Raw genomic sequence first — 12,791 nt, 5'->3', positions numbered from 1 at the left:
TCAAAATTACTGATGTTCGCATTTCAGAGAGATCAAAAACTAAAAGAAATTTTTGAGCATCATCAGTTGATTTACATAATTTTATTATAAAATACAAACCAAAGTGCTTTTAACAGAAACAAAAAAAATCTACTGGAATTGACAGTTTCTCTTTAGAGCAGATTTTTAGACTAATGCCAATACAAAAGCCAGTTTCACAAGGGGAAACAAATGCAGCAAGACCCTTGAGGACACCTTTTAATCACAGCTGTACAGAAGAATCTTAAAGACCAGATATGCTCAGGTAGGCACTGCTGTGCTTATTCACAAATTTCTTGAGTGTCCGAAACTTTTTCACCTGAGCTTTGCAGCCGTGGTGTGACACGTATTTAAAGTACTTGCAATCTAAGCAAGAGAAGAAAAAGTAATGTCAGCTTTACCACAATACAAGCAAACAAAATGCTTCTACTTTTTAAGTAACATGCAAGCATGCAAGTTCTCTACTACAAAAGGCAATAAAACAATCCAAGACATGCACATTACCAACATAATTGCAGCACCAAATTACTGAGAGCTGAACAGGCTTTCAACTCAAGAAACTGTTCTACAGAGTCTGGAAGGTAAGTTATAGAACTAAAAGAATAAATTTTCTAATTAAAGGCCCAAACTTAATAGATAAGTTATGCACTCCACACCATATTCTCATTCTTAATTTTGTCACCACTTCTTGATCAGACGTTCTAACTGGTTTCAGCAATATTTCAATGAATACTACCAAAGAAGTCCTGACCTTTGCTTTTATTGAACTGTCACTAATTAACTCAAGACCTCCTTCCTCCTCTTTTCTATGCTATATCACTCACAAGGTCCTTAAGGATCACCTAATCCTCGGTATTTGCTAAGACACTGCTTAGGCTGTAGCTCAGAGAGTAAACTTTCTGTAGCCCTCACAACACTCACTCAGGATCCTGCTGTATATTTTTGAAATTGTGGTTTCCAGGTTATAAACAGAGTTTGTAGTATTGTGACTGCTCAACAAGGCCAAATAAAATTGAACTCAAACCCAGGAGAAGGCAAGTTATGTAAACTACATCTCTTAGTGAGGAATATCAAACCATTTTAAATGTTTTTCTCCCATTTAACTTCAAAGACCACAATCATTCCTGGAAGAAACAGTATTTCTTCCATGGAATAGACCAGATGCATCTTATCTCATTAGGGCTAGAACTAGATGTTTTTTCTAATGTATGCAGTGAGAAAGAACATTTAGTATTACCCTTTCCTAGAAGAACTCCAGCAACCAGAGCTTTTTCATATGAAAGTCTTTCATTTTCCTGCCAATTGCTCTTTGCTAAGTAGCGGCTAAAATGGAAGGCTGGCCACCAGTCCTTTCTGGAGTTCCACTCCTGCTTAATCCAGTCAAGATGCTTCTCAGAACTGCAAAAAGGTAAAACAAGAAAAACTGAGATGAAATAGTGAAGAGGAGGCACTGAGTTTTACAATCAGCTTGGTATGCTAGCAGACTGACACTACACTGCAGACTGCAGAATTTAAGCAGCAATATTTAAAAAAAGCTTTGGGTTAATCTATGTGTAATCAAACACTGCCATGTTTCAAATACTTACCTTATCCCATTATCTTAGGCAGTGAAGACCTGCCAGTATTTCAGCAATGAAAACAATCTATACACCAGGGAAGTGATATTCCTATGAAATGATCACAATTCCCTGTATTTCAAGTTACTCTGAAGTTGTTTCCTCAAAAACAAAACTGCAAAGTTCAAGCATTGTACCATTTTTCTTAATCATACGCAACAACACTCCCAGTTTTAATCCATTAGCTTCTGGACCTTGTGCTAGGTAGATGCAGCAAGAAAATAGCAGAATGGTCAAACAGTATTGAATTGATTCACCATAAATATACAAGACTTAAAAAAAGTTAAAAACAGGTATGGATTGCCCAGAGATGGGGCTCCTTCTGAAATCAGAGTCCTCCTCTGAACACATTAGCAAGTATGTATCAATCCCCAGGCATCTGCCTTAGCTTTTAAGAATACATTGTATTCTGTAACAGTTACCACCAAAGTTACCAACAAAGGAGAACACAACCCACCATGACCCTTTCGCAATCCACCGGTGCCCAAACCTGTTACAGCCAATGTATGTTTAACAGCAGAAGACCAAACAAATTTTTTTTCTCCTGGAAGAAGGAGAACAGTGACAGGCAGTAAATGTTATCCAAACATTTGAACAACATTTTCTGCATAAACACATAACTTGGTAAAAGTCTTTTTCAATTAATGATTATACTGGAAATTTAAGAATTGCCCTCAGTAATAATTTCTTCTATCCTGCCACTTATCAGCATGAAAGACAAAGGCTACAGAAGAGCCACTCTGTCAACTGTCCAGAGGTGGAGATTTGACACTCAAGTTCCATTTTTAGCACCTTACATCAGTTATACTTACATTACAATTTGTTTCACCTGTCTTGCCAAGCAACTCCATGCTTTTACATTTTTCTTCCAGCCAGCATAATCCAAGACTGCAAAAATAACTTCTAGCCCCAAACGACGTCTTTTTCGTTTCTCTGGAAAGAGATTAGGCTGATTAACGAATTAGCTGGATTAATCTGAACTCACTAGTAAGCAACAATTAAAATATTCTCCAAACTTCTTTCCCACATACACTGCTTTCCCTATTACTGAGGGCTCCCCCCACTGCTTTCTGCCTCTTCCAGAGAGGAAGTTAAAGAAGCGTTCATGGGTCTAGAGCACAATTCACAACAAAGACCCTCCTTAAATGCTGCTGACTCAAAGAGGCACACAAGACCACTCACTTATCCCACACTGCCTTGTTTACAACAGATGCTGCTGTTATAATCACTGCTTCCAGCCAGTGCTGTTGTTCAACATGTTCTTCCTACAGGAAGAGAACACAGTGCCCTGGAACATTTCAAGTCCTGAGATATCAAAACAAAGAAATTGGACTGATATGAATAAAACCGGCATTTCACAACAGCAGCTAATATACGAAAGGTGTTCCTAAAAATGACCTACCACAGCAGGTAAAAGCTGGAAATATTTACCAGTACAAATTACTTCAAAAATCAGATTGCTGTCAAGAGCTACAAGAATTTAACAAATGTGTCATGTGTGAACAGGAAAAGGGAGATTTTAGCCAAAAGAGATTTTTATTTTTCACAAAAAGGAACAATTTAAGAGAATAATTTTGATTCCAAGACATTCTATCTGCAGACTTGCTAACATACTAGGTTGCAAGAACATGCTCATTTTAGAAAGCAACTGATCAGCATGGAAAAGCAGTCTCCAAATGAGAAGACTTTTCCACAAGCTTGAAGATAAAACTCACCTGTACATGCTATTTCAATACATAACAAACCAGTGCATAAATTTATCTCAATTCCCCCAGAAAAAAAGGCCACCCATAATGGAAATACTGAGTTTAGCATTTAGAACAGTGTACCTTGGAAGTAGTGAAACTAGCATTCAGACTAGTGTACCTCCAAACAAATCACTGTTGAGGTCCTGCCTGTGCATTACAACCTCCTGCTTGGTCAGCCTTTGAACTTTGACAGGTATTTGTTCAGACAAGCCTGTAAATACCTACTTATCTGCATTGAATGTTCCTGTGATCAGAAAGTCAGGCTGGGATTTTTCTTTTAATAAGTACAACTACTTCAGTAAGTACAAAGAAGGCTGTAGAACAGTTTAATTATATTCTAGGTTAACATGAAAGAAAAGAGCAAATATATTTAAAGACTTACTTGATTTTTGAAGCATAGTATTAAAATCTATCATTAGTTCATGAGAAGGAACAATATCATGCAAGATCTGGAAAAAACCAACACCCAAAACATACATTGAAATAATGTGAAAGCTTCTGAAGGCTTCTACCAAATCCAAAGCAGCAATGTCCTCAGAGTTCTTTGGTGCCTTAGAAAAACTGTGCAATCAGGTACCCGATTGTCTTCATACAAAGAATGACTATTAAGAGCTATTTTGCACATCTGTAACACTGCTTGGTGACGTGACAGATAAATGCCCTCATGACTACTGAAAAACCCTGCAACAAATGCAACATTTCCAGGAACAATCCATATCCAGTGTCCTCTTTTTAGAAAGCTACATTATTTCATTCTTACACCTGTTCTAGCTCTCATCTATTGCTCTGTGCATTTGCAGGATGTATCAGACCAGTTCTCAGATTAGCCACTATCTTATAAATTCATTCTATAAAATTAATGCTAAAAAAAGCTGTGAAGATGAAACTTTATATATACAGGCCGCAATCCAAGTCTAAACTTAATGAAGCTGTTTTAAAACCATTTGCCCAAACAAAAGCATTTTAGTGCCATCAAGTGGCAAAAGAGATTCAAAAACACCACTGGAAAAGTCATCAGTGAGCAAGGGCAACAAAAGAGGGAATCTAAAAACAGCTATACAAAGGGCACGATGCAGCAGGGCTTTTCCTGACAGCCAGAAGTAAACTTCTGCTGAACCTTAAGTTAACTGCTTACTGAGAGCAATGAAACTAACTACTGGACAGAATTGGCATGTGAGAAAAGCAAGCACCTAATGATTTATTCAATAAAGATCAAACTACAATGAAAATCAATGCATGTTTATATACATGTACTTCCTGAGCCACAGAAAATTGATCCGAGTTTGTTTACTGACCTTATGATGCATCAGTTACACACTGAGAACAAAGACAGTAAGAGATACTATTTGTTCCACCTGTTAGAACACCCTTCCCAACCCCTTGCTTCCCACAAAAAAAATACAATAAGGCAAATACTACAACAGGAGACAACTGAACCATCATACCACCATGCAAAATGAACAACCACAGATTGCATTTACTGTGTTATATATACCTTGAGTGCAGATATGAGTGATTTCTTTGGTGCACCGTGTCTTTTTAAGAACTGATAGAGGTAAACATGAGCATTGGGATTTGCAGGAAACTTTGAGTTGTAAGCATAATCCGTTAATACTTCACGAGCTTCTTGGTGGTCTCCATAGAATTCCAACAGCTAAGAAGTTAAGCCTGTCATTAGTTCACTTCACGTTAGCAATTAAACTCTTACAGTTCATTCTGCTACAGAACTATCCAACAGCACCATTTGTATCTAGCAGCACAGCAAACTGGATGTGAGTTACGCTAGAGTATTTTAATTTTACGGGTTACCTGTAACACAGGTAGCTAAAAATTGACACACAGAAGAAGCTACAGAAGAAAATCACATTTGCACTTCCTTGATTGTTAAAAGAATTATCATCGTTCCTCACTAGAAAAAAACTGAAGCAGACTGCCACGTCTTTGAAGAGAACTCAGAAAACTTGGCAGCTGTCAGCACCTAGTAAAATTCCATAAGAAACACTCAAAGAAGTCAGAGTTCGTCTGCACTTAGAGTAAATCTTCTCAATTTTAAGATTAACTTTATTTATTAGTTAAAATTTGTAAGCAGATATTTAAAAACAGAAAGACTGCATGTTTGGTGTCCAAGATTTAGTACCACCAGAAAAACATTGCCCTGCCAAAAAGACAACTTGCTTTCAGGAATTTAAACAAAGCAGCTGTGCTCCAATTTCTCTGCTAGCACCAGGAAAACAGAATGTGCAAGTTGGATGTCTCTTTTTCTTGGCAGCTCATAGATAAAGCCCTTTTTGTACACTATGCAGGCCTTACAGTCCCACAAACATACCTAAATCAAAGCTAGTGGGATATCATTACATATGTTGTTTTTAAACTACTTGTCATCCACACACAGCTGAACCACAGACTTGCATCTAAATGAAAATTAGAGAAACAAAAGAGACAAAAAAGAGAACTATAAAATACACTTACATCCACATAGGATTTCACAAAGAGATCCCAGACTCCAGGTATTTTAATGATCTCCTTTAAGTTCACTGCTGCCTTCCGAAAGAAACCATGCATTTCTTGTTCAACAGACATGTCTTCAAATCCATCCTTCTCTATGAAAAGATGAAAGAACACCACAGGGTTAGCTCTATTAGTTCAGAAATATCTTGGTGTATCTACAAGGTGATCACATTTTGTAAAGCAAGGGCTCTAGTCAAAGCTTTTTAAGGAAAAAGGCCTCAGATCCTCCAGTACTGGAACAAGAGATTTCCATTGCCCTGTATCCCAGCTTACAACCAAACTCATGATGGGCAGTGTTCCAAGATTATACTAGTATAAAGTCTGTTTATCTTGTCAAATAAAAAAGTAGAGATTCAGCCACGCAGCCAGCAGGCGTATGCTGAATTAGATACCACATCCAAGTGGCAACCTCTATACCTTCACCTTTCAAAAAAGATAGGAAAACCTCAAGTTTGGGTGGCTTTTGTTAGCTCTCAAAATCCTAGCAGTACAAAAAAGTCACTTTATAATATAGATGAATACATTCCTTTGATGATTGTTTTTAGGTGATGCTGGCCGAATATAAGAATTATGATTCAGGGTGAAAACACTGCTTTGTTTCAGAACAGTATTCCAGGACACTAGAAAACTGCATGTTAGTATTCTATTTCGACACCACCATTGTTGCAGGATTATCTGTATACCATCAATACCCTCAGCTTTTGAGGGCTAGTACTTCCTTTTAGTGCTTTCATATGTAAATGCAGACAGAAGAGCAGCCTATGTGGAAATATGAGTGCAACAAACAGTGATGCCTGCAAGAATAAGTCTACAGCTCAATACAAAAGCAGAATTTGGACTTACCATACTCTAACAGTATGTTCTTCTTATTGGACCAGCTATAGTAGTCCAGCAGTCCCCTGTAAGCCTGAATCAGCTTCATTTCTTTATCCTGAGTAACTGTTCGTTCTCCAAACCTCCAACTCTCTGCCAGAGACAGGTTTTGGTAGGCTTCATCTATCCGTCCATTACAAAGGAGATGAAAGGCATGCTCTAAACAAACCTGCAATTCAAGCAGTCCATACCACAGTGTTTCACATCATAAATAGAAACAATCTCAATAATATAGCAGATATCTGCATGGAAGTGAAAGGGAAGAGACACTCATTACTGACATCAAAATAAAAAAAGCAAACATAGCAAATATTCTTATTAGAAGCAGGTTTTACACATTGTTTTATTCAAACAGTATATTCATAGGGAACTTTGGCAAAAAGCAAGAATGGGAGAAGACAAGTGTCACTAGGAGGCATAAGTGTGCAGCAAGAACCTAAGTAATTTTTTTCTGTATGAAGATGGTGGAGAAAGATTATTATAAGGTTCTTGAAATCTGTGTGGGTGAAAGTCATCAGTCAGGTAGTAAATATCCAGCTGTACTTATTATCAAGGCAGCTGAAAGCACACAGCTCAAAACCTTGCTTGTCATTATTAAGTGCTGAATCTATTTTAGAAGAGTTAGCAATGACCTGAAGAATTCCAGTGGGGTTACACTCATTTTCTTATGCAACTGACAAACACCCAAAAAAAGAATGCCCAGCCACACTATCATATTGATTAAGCACTGGATGAGAGTCTAAACTTTCAGTTAGTAAACTTTTGTACGGAACTAGTGTTAGAGACCTTGAACAAATACAACAGATTGAAAGATAGAAACATCAGAAATCAGAAACAGTCGAGAAAACCAAAACAATATAAGTTTGAATAAGTCATCATTGGAAAAGAACTGGGTTCTGAGTGACACGGGTGTCTACAGAATAAGCTTTACTATTTTATATACAAATTAGCTACTTGAAAAGCAAGCAAAGTTTAACTACAACTGTTTGACCAGGAGCACAAGGGTCAAATTAAAGACTGAAACAAGACTTCACAGGTGTTAACATGTAATTAGACATTAATGGGGCATGTATGAAATGAATCTAACAGTTTTATGAGTAATTAAAGAATCTAAACATTACTGAAAGCAGACAAAAATGTACTGACCAAACGAGATGTGGTCAGCTATGGAATAGCCCTTGAAACATCAGGCAACTGGTAGCTCAGTACCATCTTTTTTGATACTACTGTCAGTGACATTTCAAGAGAGCTTTCAGAAGCAGTAACACTCAAGTAGACGCTCAGGTAAATGTGTGGAAAAGCTGTTAAAATTGCATTAAGTACACTCACCTTCAAATACCTTTTTACTCCTAAAGTTTTCATCTGTTCTATGAAAGAGTTGAACTCTCTTACATTGCTGGGAGAATGATTGCACAGAATTTCTGTTCCTACTCTCCAAATTATCTATTGATATGGGGGGAAAAAAAAGATGTGAAAAACTTAGTACAAAAACGGGAGCAGTCACCACATTATACAGATTTATCAAGCCTACAGCTACTGTAACATACGAATAAAACGTACATTTGCACTGCAAATAAAAAGTGAGTATTGTGTAACTGTAACAGTAGGCAGCACACATTAATCTAGAGTTTTGTCATTTCTTTTTTAAAATGACATTCCATGGGTGCTTCACAACTGCTCATTATAAATACAGCACATCAGCAAAGCTTATGAAAACTGCATTGTTGCCTCTCTTCTTACTAAGAACAATATGCTTCAAAGCTATTGAGAATTTCTGCTTTCCTTTTACTTGTTCCCACTGTGATGCAACACACACAATTCTTAAGATTTAGCAACAAAGATTGTTTCCAATCAGATGCAGCTTTTCCATCAACATAATTTGTTTTTCAAGGCCTGCATGCAGAAGGTAACCAAATAAATCAGTTCATTTAGCAACACCATTTGATTCCCTTCCTGCTGCTTCTACCTCAGTACCTGCTTAGGAGTTTCCAAAGTACTGGAAGAGCCAGCACAGACCTCAGTGAGCCATTAACTTTCAGATTCTGATTGATGGCATGCCAGCTGCAAACATATTCACTGCTTTTCCATTTCAGAAGGCTACATGAAGAATAATTTCCACAGATATGCTACTGGTGGAAATAACTTATCCTAAGCCAAGTTCTTGCCTGCTGTGCTATTGGCCTCTGTAAATAAATTTAAAAAGTAAACAAACAAAAAACAAGAACGACCGAAAAAATAAACCAACACACCACTGTGCAAGCCTAGAGAACTTTTCAGGAGAAAAGATATATCAGAAAACACTATAGACTCACAGCACCCTGAGAGGAAGATCTCAGCAAAACCCAGGCTCCAACAAGATCAGTTAACCTCCCAGCACAAAGGCATACTTGTGTAAAGGTAGCCTGAGAGACATTTAATGGACAGCATGCTGCCTTCAGCACTATCAATGACAAACTCTGGTGTTCCTCCTACCACATATCATCCAATGGTTTCTTAGCTGTTTTTAGAAGCTCCAATGCCTCTATTATTAATTTATTTTTAAAATGAGCTAATTTTAACTTATGAATGCTTCCTATCTTTTCAAGTTATATATATATATATATATATATATATTTTAATTAAGCTTATGGACAGTTAAAGAAAATAATGGTCCTGAAATGTCATAGGCACTTCTTGCAAGTATCTTATCAACAGCAGAACTGTGCTAAGGGACACAGGCTTACCTCTGACGGCCCCATGTATTCTGTAGAGAAGTCTTTCTCCAGTGACTCGATGTAGGAGGTCAGGAACTCTGCAGCTCTCTTCCACTGCTTCCGCAGCAGCGCATCCTGGATATAATTCAAACACAACTCCTTGCTCCTCCAGAAGTTTAACCTTCGCTCATTGGAAGACGCTAAAAGAAGCAAAACACGAAGAAATCAGCAAAACCCAGCAATCAGAGCTTTTACCAGGTAACAACCTGCCTGCTACTTCAGTTACCCCTCTTACAGGAGCTCTCTCAGCCACTACAGAAGATAACGGTAAGCTACGTGGTTTACAAGCTAAGCACACCCATCTTCCGCAGGGGCGAAAGAGACTGGAAACAGAGACTGGAAACACGGAGCGGGAGCAGCACAACGGCCGCGCCGGGGCTCCCCGCTCGCCTCAGTGAGGGAAGCAGGCCGGTCGTGAGGGGCTCCCGCCGCCCAGCCGCGCCCTTACCCGCTCGGTAGAGGTGCCGCGGCAGGAAGGGCAGGTGCAGGGCCGGCTGCAGGGCGCTCCCCACCTGGAGAGCGTCCATGGCTCCACTGCGAGCAGCCGGAGCGGTAAGACAACAAACCGCTCTTCTAACTACCCCAAACGTCGCTTGAGGGCGGCGGCCATTTTTGAGCCTGGCGGGAGGGGGGCGGGTCTCAGCTGCCAGTTAGTGTGGCGAAGGCCCAGAGAAAGCGCATGCGCTGTGTAAGGCGTGGCGCACAGCGGCGGCCATGTTGGGAGCGGATCGTCTCGTGCGCATGCGCGCTGAGGGCACCGGGGCGCTCCGTTGTCGTGAGGGGAGGGGAGCGGGGTTCTGCCGCCCTCCGAGCTCCGGCCGAGGGAGCGCAGGGCCGCGCCTGGAGCGAAGGTTACTCTAAAATAGTGGCTGATTAGATCCTGTAGTCACTTTTTCCATTTTCTATGATGATTCTTTGTTAGTCTGTGATGGGCTGGGTTGGAACGGACTTCAAAGCCCACCCAGTCCAACCCCCAGCCATGGGCAGGGCTGCCCCCCAGCTCAGCTGCCCGGGGCCCCATCCAACTTGTCCTGGAGCACCTGCAGGGATGGGGCACCACAGCTCTATGGGCAGTGCCAGGGCCTCACCGCCCTCTGAGTGAAGGATTTCCTCCTAACATCCCGGCTAAATCTCCTCTCTTCATTTATAGCTATTCTCTCTTGTATTACCACAGTCTGCCCATGACTGTGAATCCAAACCTGTATTGTAGAGTAATAACAGTGCCCGTGCCTTCACATGGGACCTGGATCTTAGGGATCTGTCTGTATCAGCTCCACAACGCTGCGTACACCTTTGTGGTGGAACTCGCTTCATTCACTGTTCCAGCTACTGACCACATTCCTTGGATGTTTTCCAAGTAAGAGTGCAACTTGGTTTCATTGTTGGTTGCTTGATTCTGTTTTTTTGTTTTTCCATAAAAACTCACCTATCTGGGGATGAGGAAGTAATGAACGGGCTCAGTTTATGGATTCATCTCATCTGGTGTTCTGGTTCATCCATGATCAATGACAGATGTCAAGGGGAAAAGTATGTGGCAGAGCAGCTGTTTGTAGTGTCTCAACACTCTTAGCATCATTCTTTTATGACATTTAATAGGGGGCTGTTCAAAGAAGTCCCTTTACAGCTTTTTTTTTTTTTTTTAATCTTGTGTTTTAGTTTTTGACAAGAATTTCAGTTCATAAGCATTTGGTATTATTTGCTGATAGTTAATATGACCATAAACTGTCTTTGGTCTGTGGTGCAGGTTCTTTACCAATGATATCTTCTTTGTCTGTCCTTTACAATTTGTCCCTCCTATGAATGTCTCACTGATCAGTTAAGAAAGTGTGGTGTCACATCCCACAACATTTCTGTTCTCATTACATCAGTACCCTAGTTTCACTATCCTGCTTGCCCCAATTTATTTCTTAAAGTCCTAAATTTGCCTAGAAGAGTACTCACATTTGGCTTGTTACTTTTTATGTACTTTTATCTTGTGTCATGAATGAGTTTTTGCTGATTCTTATGTGAACGATGCTGGTTGATCTTATTAATAGCTACTAATTATTAATATGATTGTACCTTAAAGCAGAAAAACTACTTTGTAAGTGTAAACACATACAAAACTTTACATTCTCTGCACATAAGTGGGCTCTCTTATTGGAATACATGCATTCCTAAGATTAGTGTTGAAGGCTGAAATAAATTTTGCCTGAAATATCTAAAATAATGTGAAGTAGTTCTCTTATGTCCTCCATTAGAAAAAGCTGTGGATACATTGTTGCAATCAAGTAATTGAAGATGTAGGGAACGCTGCATGGTTGTAGTGATGAAAGTCATGTACACCTATTGACTGCAAGGTACTCATTATTGCACAATAAAAATAATGACTTATGCAAGAAGTATGTAATGTTGTTTCTCTTCACATCTCCCTTTCTTGCCCTTGTCTTTATGATTACAGACACCGTTAACTTTTATCTTGGTCTTTTAATGTGGATAAGCTTGATAACCTTGTACTGACAATGTTAAACAGCTCTGTCTTCACAAGCGAGTGGAGCTGCAGACCAGGCTGGGAATTAAGGCACAAGGAAATTAATGTTAAAGGAAAACTGGCTTTTCTTTCGTTCTTCAGTCATCATAAAATATAACTTGAATGTACTTACTTCCATATACAGTAGTGTTTTACAGTCTTTTAAGTTTGCCACGATTGTATGCTCTTTGGTACAATTTCTGTGTGTTTTTAAGGTTACATTAGGAGTTACGTGTTCTTTTGAGATATTTTTCAGGAGAGGTGCAGCTAACAACTCAAACTGGTTGCAAACTGATATAACTGACATCTGAATTTTACAAGTCAGGCTTTCAACAGACAGTATTAGCAATGGCTAATAAGTACCACCTCTTTTTACAGGGTATGAAATACAAAGAAACTCAGCTAAATCCTGGGGAGGCCATCAGCAGTACTGCATGCTACATCCACGATACCGTGCTGGGCCTGAGAGGATATCTGTGGGCATTCTGTCTCTTGAACTGTTGTATTTCTGTAGTGATTGCATGTTGCCTTTATTCTCAGGCTGGGCCAGGCTGTAAGGAAGGGCAGGCTGTCCCAAGCTAAGTTTGGCACAGCTGTGCATTGCGGTGCTAAGGAAGGTGATCTGCTTCTGCCTTGAAGGTTTTTCACAATGTGATTAAAATCCTAAACTGGTGCAGGCGGAGGGTGAAGATGAAGTGTTTACACTTTCTCAGAGGTGCTGCAGCATTCACTAAGCTCGGATCTCAGACTGAGAGAGAGAGGCTGT

At 39.6% G+C, this 12,791-nt stretch overlaps 1 protein-coding gene across 3 annotated transcripts; it reads right to left on the bottom strand.

Moving 5' to 3' along the window:
• Positions 1–62: 62 nt before the first annotated feature.
• TAF1A (TATA-box binding protein associated factor, RNA polymerase I subunit A) lies at positions 63–10,145 on the bottom strand. Of its 3 annotated transcripts, none has more exons than XM_031596183.2 (10): positions 9,965–10,145; positions 9,487–9,656; positions 8,093–8,206; positions 6,734–6,932; positions 5,852–5,982; positions 4,878–5,036; positions 3,765–3,831; positions 2,447–2,567; positions 1,256–1,416; positions 63–384 (listed from the first exon to the last, which is right to left on the bottom strand). In XM_031596183.2, the coding sequence occupies exons 1-10, from the start codon at positions 10,041–10,043 to the stop codon at positions 263–265; spliced, it is 1,323 nt and encodes a 440-aa protein (XP_031452043.1). In that variant the 5' UTR covers positions 10,044–10,145; the 3' UTR covers positions 63–262. The 3 variants fall into 3 exon arrangements, with proteins under 3 accessions (XP_031452043.1, XP_089991142.1, XP_089991141.1); XM_090135016.1 differs by having other exon boundaries at positions 10,029–10,141; XM_090135015.1 differs by lacking the exon at positions 4,878–5,036.
• Between the last annotated feature and the right edge of the window lie 2,646 nt (positions 10,146–12,791).

Source organism: Phasianus colchicus, chromosome 2 (genome assembly GCF_987193195.1).
Source record: "Phasianus colchicus chromosome 2, bPhaCol1.hap1.1, whole genome shotgun sequence".
NCBI lineage: Eukaryota > Metazoa > Chordata > Aves > Galliformes > Phasianidae > Phasianus > Phasianus colchicus.
Note: the sequence above shows the minus strand (reverse complement) of the source record. Positions and strands in the feature narration are given on the sequence as shown.